Source organism: Helicoverpa zea, chromosome 31, assembly GCF_022581195.2.
Source record: "Helicoverpa zea isolate HzStark_Cry1AcR chromosome 31, ilHelZeax1.1, whole genome shotgun sequence".
Lineage (NCBI taxonomy): Eukaryota > Metazoa > Arthropoda > Insecta > Lepidoptera > Noctuidae > Helicoverpa > Helicoverpa zea.
This window is the reverse complement of record NC_061482.1, coordinates 3,402,855-3,416,498: the sequence shown is the minus strand read 5'-3', so window position 1 is coordinate 3,416,498 and position 13,644 is coordinate 3,402,855. Positions and strand designations below refer to the sequence as shown.

General features: G+C 35.5%; 1 protein-coding gene across 2 annotated transcripts; it reads left to right on the top strand.

The window, feature by feature from the left end:
* Positions 1–568: 568 nt before the first annotated feature.
* LOC124645057 (pyruvate dehydrogenase [acetyl-transferring]-phosphatase 1, mitochondrial) lies at positions 569–7,983 on the top strand. Of its 2 annotated transcripts, XM_047184796.1 has the most exons (5): positions 571–1,538; positions 2,164–2,302; positions 3,346–3,515; positions 4,407–5,085; positions 5,180–5,334. In XM_047184796.1, the coding sequence occupies exons 1-5, from the start codon at positions 1,326–1,328 to the stop codon at positions 5,191–5,193; spliced, it is 1,215 nt and encodes a 404-aa protein (XP_047040752.1). In that variant the 5' UTR covers positions 571–1,325; the 3' UTR covers positions 5,194–5,334. The 2 variants fall into 2 exon arrangements, with proteins under 2 accessions (XP_047040751.1, XP_047040752.1); XM_047184795.1 differs by having other exon boundaries at positions 569–1,538; positions 4,407–7,983.
* Positions 7,984–13,644: the final 5,661 nt, after the last annotated feature.

The following is a 13,644-nucleotide window of genomic DNA, read 5'->3' as shown; positions in this document are numbered from 1 at the left end:
TGCTGCGCGCGCATTATTCTATTCATATTTTTGATAAGTTCTACATAAATAAGGCAAACGTCTTTAAAAAATCGTACCTAATAACAGTATTTTAGAATAGTATGTAAAAGAAGGGGATATAGAACTATTATTATTAATTAGAAAGGAACGAACCAAAGAATGATAATATTTTAATATGACGTGCTACATTCCCTTTTTAGATTGCATATATATATCTACGCGTTATATTGTGTGCTAACGTTTTTGGTTCATTTTCTCATCTGAGGTGGACACTATTCTTATCACTTTCATTACAGCTCATATTTAAGCAGATAAATATTTTATTTGCTACATCGTATGTACAAGATTCATTTTAATTGTTTAAAGAAATTTGTATACTTATGAAATAGTCAAAATTTTAGTCATTAAATCTGCTGTATTACTCTAGTTTCATTCCCAAGACCACACAAAAAATATTTTGTGCCAATACAGAGACTGAGTATATGGACTTAACTAACTAAATAAACGAAATAAATTGAATAAAATTTGGCTAACAAAATTGAATTTCACTCTTTTATTATTCAATTAATGCATTGGGGCCATTTTGCACGATTTGTATTACGTACTGTGCAATTCAATTGATCGTCTAGAAAGCGCCTAAGGGGCGCATCCCTCTTTCCTTTTATGAAAAGTATACCATGGCTTTCCCTAGACGAAATTATGCATTGCCACGATGGACGGTTAAGCAAATTCTTTTGCTCATCTTTGGCCAAAGTATTGGTCAGGCCAAAAGGCCAAAAAGCAAAGAGTAAAATACCTAATGAAAATAAAACTGTGGGACCACCCTTTGATCGCGTGTAGACTTCGCGGAATAAAATGTTCTGGCATGGTTTGATTAGGGTATAAGCTGATGTGATGTAACAAGCAAAATAACTTTCTAATAATTCAATTAGTTTAACAGACTAAGGTCATTCGCTCGTCATTCGCAACAATTTATTTTAGTAAGTTTTTGAGCACACAGTCATTACCATAGTGAGCGAGCGGCGAGCATGAGCGAGTATCTTTGGTTTTCAGTTTTTGAGGTTGATTGAAAATTAAATGTCAATAGGTTTTATTTATTTAAATTTTTTTGCCATTCCTAGTTCTTTCCATTGAAAATGTATATTGGAAACTTTCAAAAACTTACTTCAGTACGCTAAAGATTATATGCATATAATGGGCCAGTGATCTGAATTAAAATTATTCTAGAATTTATTGAAATTATTAGGTATTATTTTGATACATTCGTAATGCTTGCATAACATGCCCCTGACTCCCGGCTATTGTAGTAAGCCGCTCGCATAAATATGAATAGTTTATATATAAATTATTTAGTGAATTCGTGTTTAAAGTTAGATCTGAACGCGAAACGTAAATTATTATTGAATAACGTTCACAAAAATCACAATTTTGTCAACCAGAAATGTTTATTTAAAGCTAGTGCCTGTAGTTCGTTACGCCAAACAGATGTTGTTCAAGCTTTTAAGGATGGTCTTACGATTCTCCCTTCTCCACAAGAAGTAAGTTGATTCATAAAAGTACTTATCACAAAATGTTCCTGAAATCATGAATCTTTACGATTCTGATCATTAAATACTTCTGGTGTCAATTTAGTATTATAATTTCACTAAGTATTATTGCCTGAAAACAAGAAGCTTTTCCAGGAAGTTAAATGTTCATTTATCTTGAGATCGGTACACATTGTATGGTCAGTTTCATTTCATCTGCCTAGCCTTTTCCCAACTATGTTTGTTACCAGTTACTTTTTACAAGAAGCAAATGCCTATCTGACCTCTTCAACCCAGTTACTTGGGCAACCCAATACCCCTTAATAAGACTGCTTGTCAGATTTCCTGACTGGCCGTAATGACTGCCAAAGACCTTGGGTTTCATTCATTGAATAATAAAAATGCTTCAGATTCATAATAACCTTATGGGAGCACCATTATATACCCATTTCACTAGTAATAGGTGTTAATATTAGTTATGCATCATCTGTGAAAATTCAAGAGGAGTCTTATTAATTTATTGTCCCGATTTACAGACTTCAGCGATCAGACTTCATTGTTGGCCTTAATCAACTCATCGATGTGTAGCCCAGCCTGCAATTTTTAATGTTAAATTTTCAATTAATTGATTTGCCAGGTCACTGTCATACTGCGGAAAAATGAATTTAACAAGGAATTCACTGAAGGGTCTGTTAAGGCTTACGACTCCAACCAGCTCGCTTCCAATCATCCTATTGAAGATACAAGATGTGAAGCAACATGCACTATGTCTTCAGGTATTAAAACATTATTGCATTATCTTATACAACTTATGCAACAGGGGCTTATTTTTCCCAGAGCTGCACGATTGTTCTAAAGAGTCACCAATGCCCGAGTATATAAATGGGAACATTGGGTTTTAGCCAGTAAGAGTTTGCCACTCCCTCACCCTGCACCTACAGCAGGAGGGGTCATTCGGTGATTTCCCATAAAACAAAGAGATTTATTTTGTGAGTTTCAGACATCAATGCACCCATGAAACTTGAATATACCTCATCCAATTTGATTTTATTGATAACCCTCATCCAGGTACCTCGAGAGATGGTGAAACCATGGGCGAAAGCTAGTTATAACTTAAGCCACGTATTCACTGGGAAACAATGTTTCAGATACACAGTTTCTGAAACATCACGTAGATGTTTACAGCAACAATGTTTCGGAAACTGCCCTCCACACCGTCAGATGTTTACAATATGTCGCCCGAGGAAGTAGTGTTGTTGTGTGGTGCCTACATTTATTTGCATAAGTCCATTTCTAGTAAAAAGACAAGAAAAAGAAAAGAGAAATTACTTGCTATGAAGACATTTATTTGGCGTTTATAAACAAATGAAACACGCGTCCACACTTGTATGCATATGTTGCGCAACTGATTTGTTTCTGTGCTCCCCGCCACGGGTGGGGAGCACAGAAACATTCGATAAACACGTAGTGTTTACAGAAACAAAATTATATGTTTCTGAAACAAAATTATTTGTTTCAGAAACACGTAGATTTTGTTTCTGAAACAGTGTTTATAAACAATTGCTTCTCAGTGAATACATGGCTTTAATGAAACTGAAGAAAGAAATACATAACTTTTTATGGCATCTGATGTTTCTCTTCACAAATTCGCTTCTTAATTAGTTTGTTTTATGAAGCAATTGTTCTCACAATCATTCTGTACTCCTTATCACTGAACTACAAATTACAAAATGGATTTCTTAAAGTTTTGAACTCTTAGTTAAAATTATGGTTTTAGGATGTAGTTATTTATATTTATATAATATGATTGCATTTTCAGGAATTCTGATGGGTGTATTTGATGGGCACGGAGGGCCGCAATGCGCCCAGGTGGTATCGAAGCGACTGTTCAACTACATAGCAGCTTCACTTCTTCCAACGGATGTCCTCAAATCGTTTCAACAAAGTGGCTTACCAGTAGATAAATTAGTGACAACATTTAATGATAAGGTAAGATATGCTAATACTAACAAACACCTTAGTCAGATTTTCTATTATTTGCTTTTACATATTTAGTTTTTACATAAAGCGATTGAGCCACAGCGATTGAGAATAATACACTCATACATGTGTCTTTGTATTTTTTTCTTTCATTTTCTGACAAATTACGGAGGGCAGCTGAAAAATTAAACATTGACTCATACAATTATGTAATTGTTCTTAAAGTTTGAAAAATGCAAAAAAATATATACGTTTTAGTGTAATTGTTCAATGCATGTATAGAGGTAGTGTGAGTTAAGCGCACATGCAGTTAAGCGATTTTTAAAGAGAAAATTTTTCGCACTTATGGCACTGTCAGTACTACTATTAATTAGTTGTTCAACAGTTCAACCCGTAGACTGTTCATTTTATTCACTTAGATTTTGTGGGGATTATCGGGATAGCTAATGGTGTAATGGCCAAGAGCATCCAGCAAATTCTTACAGTAATGAGGCTCTCTTCATGATGAGGTGAGGTCAGGGACGCATTGAGAAGCCGAAAGCCATTATGCAGTGTGTATTTGTGTTTTGCAAGAAGGTATTTTGTATTCGGTGCTCTAACTACCAAAACCTTAGCTTCTTTGGTAAATATAGGTACACATTTTTTCATTATTTAACCTATTATTAATCCATGTGAAATCGTTTGCGTATTTTGATAAACAGTTGAACTAGCAATAGAATTATGATTGTTTCTTAATAAAATATTTCCCAGGCAGCGATTTCCTATTGGTCTCTCTTATCTTTTGACATTATAACAGGTATTAATCAGCCACATGACTCGTTATGTGTAGTGCTCATTATTTATTCTTTATTATAGTCATATGTTTTGGTAAATAAATTATAAAAATTATATGGATTTCAGATGGAAATGAAAGAAGATTTACGAGATAAATACAGTAATAGTTTCAAGCAATATTTAGCAGAGCTGACCAAAGTACCTAGAGAAGTAGATGTTGAGGCGTCGTTACAGAGAGCTATAATGAGATTAGATAGTGATTTATCTAAAGAGGTTCTTGATTCTTACGAAGCAAACGGCGTTGTCAATCCGAGGAGCCTGTACGTGGCCCTCTCAGGGGCGGTAGCGTGCGTCGCGCACATCGACGGCCCGAATCTGCACGTTGCTAACGTGGGCGATTGTAATGCGGTGCTGGGCACTATGACAGACGAAAACGAATGGATAGCCAAAAAGATTACCAAAGAGCACAACGCCGAAAACTTCGATGAACTTAAAAGAATATGGAATGAGCATCCCGATAGTGAAAGAAAAACCGTAATAAGAAGAGACAGGCTTCTTGGAGAGCTAGCACCACTACGGAGCATAGGAGATTACAGATATAAATGGCCTGCAGATCTTTTAAATAAACTAGCCGCACCATTTATAGGGCCTAAAGCAGTACCTGCAAATTATTTCACTCCCCCTTATCTGACAGCGATGCCGGATGTCTATTACCATCGTCTTACACCAAGAGACCAGTTTCTAATAATCGCTTCAGATGGCCTCTGGGACATGATGTCACCATTGCAAGCTGTCAAATTAGTTGGTGAGCATATGAAAGGAAAAGTTTTTTTTAATCCACTAAATTTGCCGAAAAAAAATATCCAACTTGGTGCCATTGATGAACTTTTGTCGCATAGGAAAGAAAGTTTGAAGAGTAAGCCTAAAGATAAGAATGCTGCGACTCATCTTATCAGGCATGCTATTGGAGGCACGGAGTACGGCGTGGATCACTCGAGACTGGCGCACCTGCTCAGCCTGCCTGCCGACGTGAGCCGCACCTTCAGGGACGACATGACGGTCACCATCGCCTACTTCGATCCCGAGTACCTTAGGCAGTGTCCTTCATAAACATTTTAAACGATAACCTGTGCCTTTCAGTTATTTTATCGAGAAGCCTCACTAGCGCGCCTGATTGCGCCGCTGGACAATCACATCTGTAGGTTAAGTAATATTAGAGTATAGAGCTATGGCGGTAGCAATCAAACATTGCCTGTGATATATCAGCATTGCATTGAGTGCCTTTGTGACGCGCTATCGTGGCCTCTCGGTGACGCGTTTACCGTAATCAAATGTGTTTGCCTATTTACATTAAAACTGACGTCAATTTTGTGTTAAAACATATTTTTGTGTGTGTTAAGAATATTATTGTTTTTATTATTGCTGGCGCCCATTATTATTTAAGTAGGTAATTTATAAAATTTGTAAGTAATAATGACTATTGTAATGAAATTAGACAAATTATTGGTGCATTTATACCTCAATTGATAATTAGAATCGTATCATTCTAAAAGTGGATTTTGAAAATGAGAATCAATTAAGAAACTTGTAGGTTTCTTAAGGTTACTATTTGTGAATATATTAATCATTTTAACAACGAAATATCATCTCTTATTCATTAGGATTTCATAAGTGTAAGATCGCAGAATAATTCGATAATTGTTTTTCAAATTGAAACGTAAATTATTTGTTGCCATGTATGCTGCATAGACTCGGGGTGCTGATGCGTCAAAAGTCATACGTACGAGTCAGGAGTACTGCCGAGACGGCCTGTGTGTCGTGTACCACTTTACTGCTCCGCCTAACGGCCGTAAATCCATCACTATCTCTTCGGCATTTTTTTAAAGAATTGAATTAGAATTTCTATAATACCATACTTTCCCGTACTATTGACGTGTCAGAGACGCCAGTCAGCCGTATGTGGTCGATCGTTTAGGATTCAACTCCAATGTTTTTTTTTTTCAAGAAACGTATTTAAAAGTGATTTGAACATCCGGTACGTAAAATGTGACCCGCGCCCACTGGTCGTCGTTTCACTTTGCTCGGTCTTAAGCAATTGATGACCTTGGTCAGATCGGTCACGTAGTGTAATATGTAAATTTTTAGAAAATACATTACAGTGTTATTGAAATTGTGAAGTATAGACCTGTACTGGCGTATATACCTATGTATGACTATGGTAATTTTATACAGAATTAGCACAAATATTCAGTAATTGTATCTTAGGCATTTTGCGCCTTTTAAAATCTGACATTAAGAATAGTAATCTATTTTTTTATAGAATTTGAGGCAGTCACAAGTGCATTGTTTATTATAAAGAAAGCAATAAAATAAAAAGCAATCTATTTAACAAACAAAAATAATTATTAGTAGATTTTAAATATGATTCCACTTATATTTATATCAAAACATACATCCCAAAATGTTCAATATTTGTAATACTCACAATGTGATCGCCAATTAACAGATTATAATTAAATGATGTTACTATATAGTATATTTACAAGCAAAACCAATATTCAAAGCAGTATACCTAGTATCTACATAAATCGCGCATCAGACCAGATATATTTAAATTGGAGCTAATGAGCCTTATTATTGCTACATTTGTAAATGCTATGTAAGCTATATTTTAGTAGATATTAAAGTTGGTTCACGAAATATTTGGTATTACATAAAACTACCTTTGAGGCCTCCATGCGATCAAAGATTGAAAGTTGTAGATGGAAATTGTATGATTTATCCCTAAAATAATAACAAAAAGCTTTTATGGTTAAAAAGTATGGCGAGAATGATGAAACTCAAAAATGAAGGCCAGATAAAAATAATATATCACACATGTGAAATAGCTTATATAAACAGCTATCGCTCAATTGTAAGCTGTAACTGGCATGCAGCCGAATATCCAATGACTGCAAACATGTGCCATGATACTCTCTTGGTCTCGTTTTAAAAAATGTAATAATATATGATATTTATAATTCAATAATATGTGTTCTAATTTTAATTGTATGATTGTATTTTAAATAATTATTCTTTAAAAAAATATATGAATGATGTTACTTTCAATGACATATTAATTGTAACTATTATGGGCTATTTATTTTAATTTGTAATTGTATCCTGTTATGTTAATATTATGCATACTCTTTATTTTAAATCATTGGCATGAGCGTACCAGGTTTTGGAGGGGGCAAATCATATTTTTTATGTTAATATAATGTTTTAATGCTGGTATTGTTGTTTTGTTAAAAGCGCGAATTACTATAAATATAGTGTGGGAGTCTGCAAGAAACTTTTTCGAAACTGTTAGCTTGGTCCTGGTACGCAAAGGGGTCCAGAAAGAACTGGTGGGTTTTAAGCAGCAAACATCTGACACATTCTCCTTCCCGTTGCGCCGTTGCGGGAAGTGTTAAGTAAGGGGTAATCTTATGATGTCTCATGCCTAAAAAGGAGTGGGGGCCCTTTGTCCCCTGAGTACGCTCATGGTTATGGATATTTAAAAAACCTTTTATATTAATCAGACAAAGCTCGCACGTAGCTGCTAGTTGGCGCCTGTAAGTTGTAAGTAACAAAAAGTAAAATTGTATTAGTGTAGGCTGTTATATTTATTGACATGATGATTCATTTGGAAATAAAAAAATATCTTGATTGAATGACTTTATTTTTGTGAGTTTTATTTCCTACTAGCTTCCGTCCGCGGCTTCGCCCGCGTGGTGTGTTGATAAAAAGCACCCTGTGCGTTCCAGGGTTCCACCTATCTACACACCAAATTTCAACCAAATTGGTTCAACCGCTTTTGCGTGGAAAAAAAACAAACATGCATCCATAAATTCTCACAAATTTTCACATTTATAATGTTAGTAGGATAACTTCTCTTGTTATTTAGATATTGTCGAATTGTTTGATAAACGATTTTTAAGCATGCCGTTACTATGGGGGGCTTTCTTTTCTTGTATATGTCACCGTAAGATTACAAACATCGTTAGATTACAATCTATCTCGAGAGATTGTAAACTGTCGAATTATTGTAAACCGTAACACCTGATTGCAATTTAACGCAGTATTTTTCGCTATATTATAATCTATCGATGAGAAATTGTCAAATTGTCAACTGTCCGAAAGCTCTCCCTGATTGGTCAGTCTTTTTGTAAGATCGAGAGCGATGTAGAGCGGTCAAATTGTCAACTGGCGTAGAACGGAATGCATCTTGCGCGCTGATTGGTAGAACGTCAAAAAAGACAATGTTCTTTGCAACTCCCGGTGTCACAGCTCTTTGACGTGCAAAAATAAGTGACGGTTTAATTTTTTATAAAATCAAAAATTGTACTTAATTTTTAAGACTCAAATTACACACAATTAAAAATTGTATTAAAAATTGAAGTTAGTGACGAAAACGAATCGCTGCAAAACCGACTCCACGTAGTCTTGTCTGCCCTACCCCTAGAGTGCAATTCAAAACCGCGTAGGCGCGGAGGGGCGAGGCGGCCTGCGAGCTGAGGCGCAGGTAGTTTCAGCGCTCGCCGCCGCGGCTGAGGCTGGCCGGCTCGGCCGGCCAGCAAGCCGAAGCTGCGGTGGTGAGCGTGAAAACCATCTGCGACGATAAGCTCGCATGGGACCGCCGGAGCCCCGCAGCGCCGGAGCCGTGACAGAAGTTATGCTTGCTGCATGTTGCACGCTTACTTCCATGCTGGGTCAATTAATATGGGATGTGTTATATTTTAAACAAAAAACTCAGTAGGTACGAGTTAAAAAATTAGAAGGTAAATAAATATTTTTATGATGTCATTTAATAGTATTTAAGAAGTTTACTGTTAGAATGCATGCTACAAAAGATGCAAAAAAATAACCATCATGCTGAATTGTATTTAGAGTGGAAGATAACTCGTGGCTAAGATAGTATTATTTAGATGCTCGACGCTTTATTAATTGTGGCTGACTTAGTAATTTAGAAGGCAACATACATTTTTGGGGGCGAATAATGATATTAAAAAGAAGCCTGTTTAATTAGCACCCCTTTTATTTTATTTTTAAATATTAGTTTGTATTTGAAGACAAAATACCTAACTGTATTTTTATAAGAGTTATTTTTATATAAATTTAATACTTGAAGAATTTTTGAAGAGCATTTATTTTATTTAACTGACACCTCTATTTCATTCCTAACTCTACGGGAACTCCATGGGAACAGAACGGCTGGTCGTGATTGGTCGATCTTACAAAAAGACTGACCAATCAGAGAGAGCTTTCGGACAGTTGACAATTTGACAATTTCTCATCGATAGATTATAATATAGCGAAAAATAATGCGTTAAATTGCAATCAGATGTTACGGTTCACAATAATTCGACAGTTTACAATCTCTCGAGATAGATTGTAATCTAACGATGTTTGTAATCTTACGGTAACATATACAACTAAAAAAAATTGTTTCCAAAAACTCGCTAGGTAGCGCTGTACCTACTTTGTTACTGGCCAAAATGCAAAGGCTGGAAAAATGAGCCGCACTCTTTATAATCTGTGGCGAGGCTCAAACTCACTATGTCACCATCATAGACATAATATAGTAAACAGGACTGCGCACTTTTAACCAAAAAACGAGCCGAGTGAAACAGTTAGTTCGGAGGCCGTCTGTCCCTTTCTAATAGGGTGACTATGAGATTAAGTTATGTGAGACCAATCCGAGTTTGCTAAGATTATTAAACACAGTCATGATGCCCCATAGTCAGTCATAATTTGTCTCGGGCATAGATGTAATATAATAAACAAGATTGCGCACGCTCAAAATATATATTTACGAAAATGAACTCTATTCCAACGCAATAAGGTACTAAATTTGTTGCATAATACACAGAGGCAAATCCGAGCCGAGAGGGATAGTTAGAACGGAGGCCGTTTGTCTCTTTCTAACACCTTGCCAGCATAAAAAAATGTTGTGATCAACAGTTTTGTCTTCCCAAAAAAACAATAAAATCACATATATTTTTATCTTATTTTAACAATTGTAAGTCAACAAATTAATAAAAATCGCATTAATTTATTATACGAATAAATTATTTATATAAATTATTATTCTTAAAACATAAACAACACAAATTTTTATTTTGTTTTTTTTTTTTTTTCTAGCGGTAACCCTGAACATTTTTGGCGCGTAATCAGCATTTAAAATTTTGTTTATATTTTTTGTATTAAATCAATTTAAACTATTTAAATGGTGAAAAAGTATTGCGTTTATACTTGTAAAAGTGAATCCTATGGTGGTTGCAATATATCGTTCCACAGGTTAGCTAATAATAACATTTTCGTAAACCAAACAACTAGGGTGCCCATGAATTCTTGTAATGAGTGAAGATATGGGTGATGGATTTTAAAACTGTTGTACTATTGTTATAGCTTCCCAAAAAATGAAGAAAGGCGACATAAATGGCTCAGCAGTCTATATATGAAGTAGAAATACAAAAAAAACAGTCTTCACTTCGAATCTTCCTGCTTTTATACTGCTAATTTCCGCTAATTATTAAAAGCCTTTATAAGTATCTTAAGGTCACAAACTGCGTAAGTTACAACTTCAATACCAATCTGCGTTTAATAATCTTAGCAAATTCGGATTTGTCTCACATAGCTTAATCTCATAGTCACCCTATTAGAAAGGGACAGACAGCCTCCGTACTAACTGTTTCACTCGGCTCGTTTTTTGGGTTTATGTGCGCAGTCCTGTTTACTAATATTATGTCTATGGTCTCGGGTCTTCGGCGCTCTCTAGGCTTTTCGTGTCAAGGATTCTTGGTTCATTGTTCCTTTGGGTCTTGAATATTTATGTATTTATTCATCAACTACTATATCAATACATTATAATATTTTATTTATTTATTTACAAGGCACACCAACAACTTATTTACAATTGCTTACGCATATATTACTTTACAATTATTAGTCCTGAGTAAATAAGTCCGTTACAGGTGTGCACAACGCTCACAGACAATAGCGTGGTAGGCAGTAAAAAAAACTTAAATACTTATTGAAACCAATAAAAATAAAAATAACTGAAACTAAACTATACAATTACTGTAATTATTGATTATAGAATATCTCATTAAAAGAGAATTGAATTACATTAGAGAATAAACAACATAACATGAATAAAAAAAAAGAATAAACAATGAGTAGTCGTATTTTGGAATGTCAATAATAATAAGAAAGTAATATTTCACACTTTGATTATATATATGTCTGGATGGAGTGTCACCATACAATCCCAACAAAGAAGCAGAAACAAAATTGTTATGCATGTGTGCGTGTAGATGTCATTTTGCACTGCGCGTTGACGTAAATAATGATACCAGCTTCTACGATTCTCCCATAAATAATCAAAAAAATAGACTAATTAAATAAGTTTGTATACATAGTGTTATTCGGTTTAACTATAACTTTATAGAAAATTGAACCTTGCTTGGCACTGCTCCTTTTGTAAGTCTTCGGCGCCTCATCTTGTCGACGGTACTCATGTCCTTGCTGCGGAAGTGATCGGAACACACTACGGTATTTTTTGTTGGTGTCCACATCGCATCTCCGCGGCTTTTTTAATGCAGTCTATCCACTGACTCCTAACAATAGGATTACTTGGAATTCGATTAAAAAATGATGTTACGTTGTTGACCATAATTTACTAATCAATTAATAGTAGATAATATTTTGGAGAATTAGAAAATGTCTATCCGAGCAATAAAAATAGAAATTATACCTATTATTTTTTGCGCAATGCTTAAAAAAATATCCTTTATACATAACATAAATACGTGAAGTTGGGAAAATGAAAAACAGAAACTGGCAACACTGATACAATATGGCGTGATTTAGTAAACATAATTACAAAAAACAAATATTTATTTTCTGGGTCAGTTACCGATGATAGGTGATGTGATTGGAACTTTTTAGCCTTCCTTTATAATTCCGGCAGACTTTAATTGCACATGTCGTCATTTTGTCTCTGTTATTTGTATTTTAGTTAGCGCGCGTAATACGTTTTGACAGTTAAGCGGCACGATCTGTTCTGATTGACAGGAAAGCTCCTGTCGATGAGCAGTTCATCGACATTTTTTTCCACGCTTGCGTGCACTCGACGCTACATTCGATTTCACAGTAGTCATAATACTATTAGATTGGTCAATATTGGACAAATTAATTTCGAGGCATTTACATTGCGCTTTTTATTATAGGGATCATGAAAAATGACAAAATTGTCCGAGCTCCCGCACAAAGAGTTGTATTTACTGCAAATTCGTGGCACAGGTGAGCGTTTACCTAGGTACATTGGTTCTGCAAAATGGAATGTGTAATGGTTTGGTGATAGGGTATCGCGGTATCCTGGTGGAAACAGCAAGTTTAATGTGATTAACTAACTCGTTGCAATCTGTCTTTCCATTAAGGAGTTTGTGTAAGAATAGAATATCATGAATTTTGCGACGATTATGGATAGTATTCATTTTAAAGAAATTTAGTCTTTGGTAGTATGGGACCCTATGTGAAATTCCGGACGAGACATACGCCAGATGTCTGGTAAACGCTCGTTGGACAGTCTCGATCCTCTGAGATTGCACAGCATCCTATACTCCACACTTCAGAAGCAAATTCCAGGTGACTTTATTAATTGCTTCTATTTTAGTTAGCTTGTGGCTTTCGTAATCCAGTCTAGTCGTACTTAAATACAGCTTTATCGAATACCCCTCACGTATTGTGAATATGAGACGTCGCTGTTTTACTACTGTGTTACCCTTTCAGCAACAGCGCGTCTGCGAGATTCAGCTGCTTCAACAGTTTCTGTTGCTCTTTGAGATGCCATGTAGTTGCCTGCTGAAGACGCTGAGCTTGGGTCTGTTCGGGTACCTCAGATTCCCGTTGGAATGCCAGATATTCAGCGTTCTGTTGACGGCGAACTTTTGACTGATCTGATGTCTCTTTAGCTCGTTGAGATGCCGGATACTCAACATTCTGTCAAAGCCGATTCTGGGATTGATCTGGTGTTTCAGCAGCCCGGTGAGATGCCACATATTCGTTTAATATCATTATCGTATAGTAGATATTTATTAACAAGTAGAAAGAAAAATATTATTATTTAATTTTAAAAGTACAAGGTCACCCAAAAAGATATTCATTTATGGAATGGGTGATGCTCATGCCGCCTTTCTTCGTTTGCTAAGACCTGCGCCGTTTTTGCGAGGGTTCGGTGGTATTTATTCGTTCGATTTCACAAATTGCATGCCCTGTGCTTTTTACACGACACATGAATCAAATTGAAAAGATTTTAAATACCCAACTTTATTTAAAG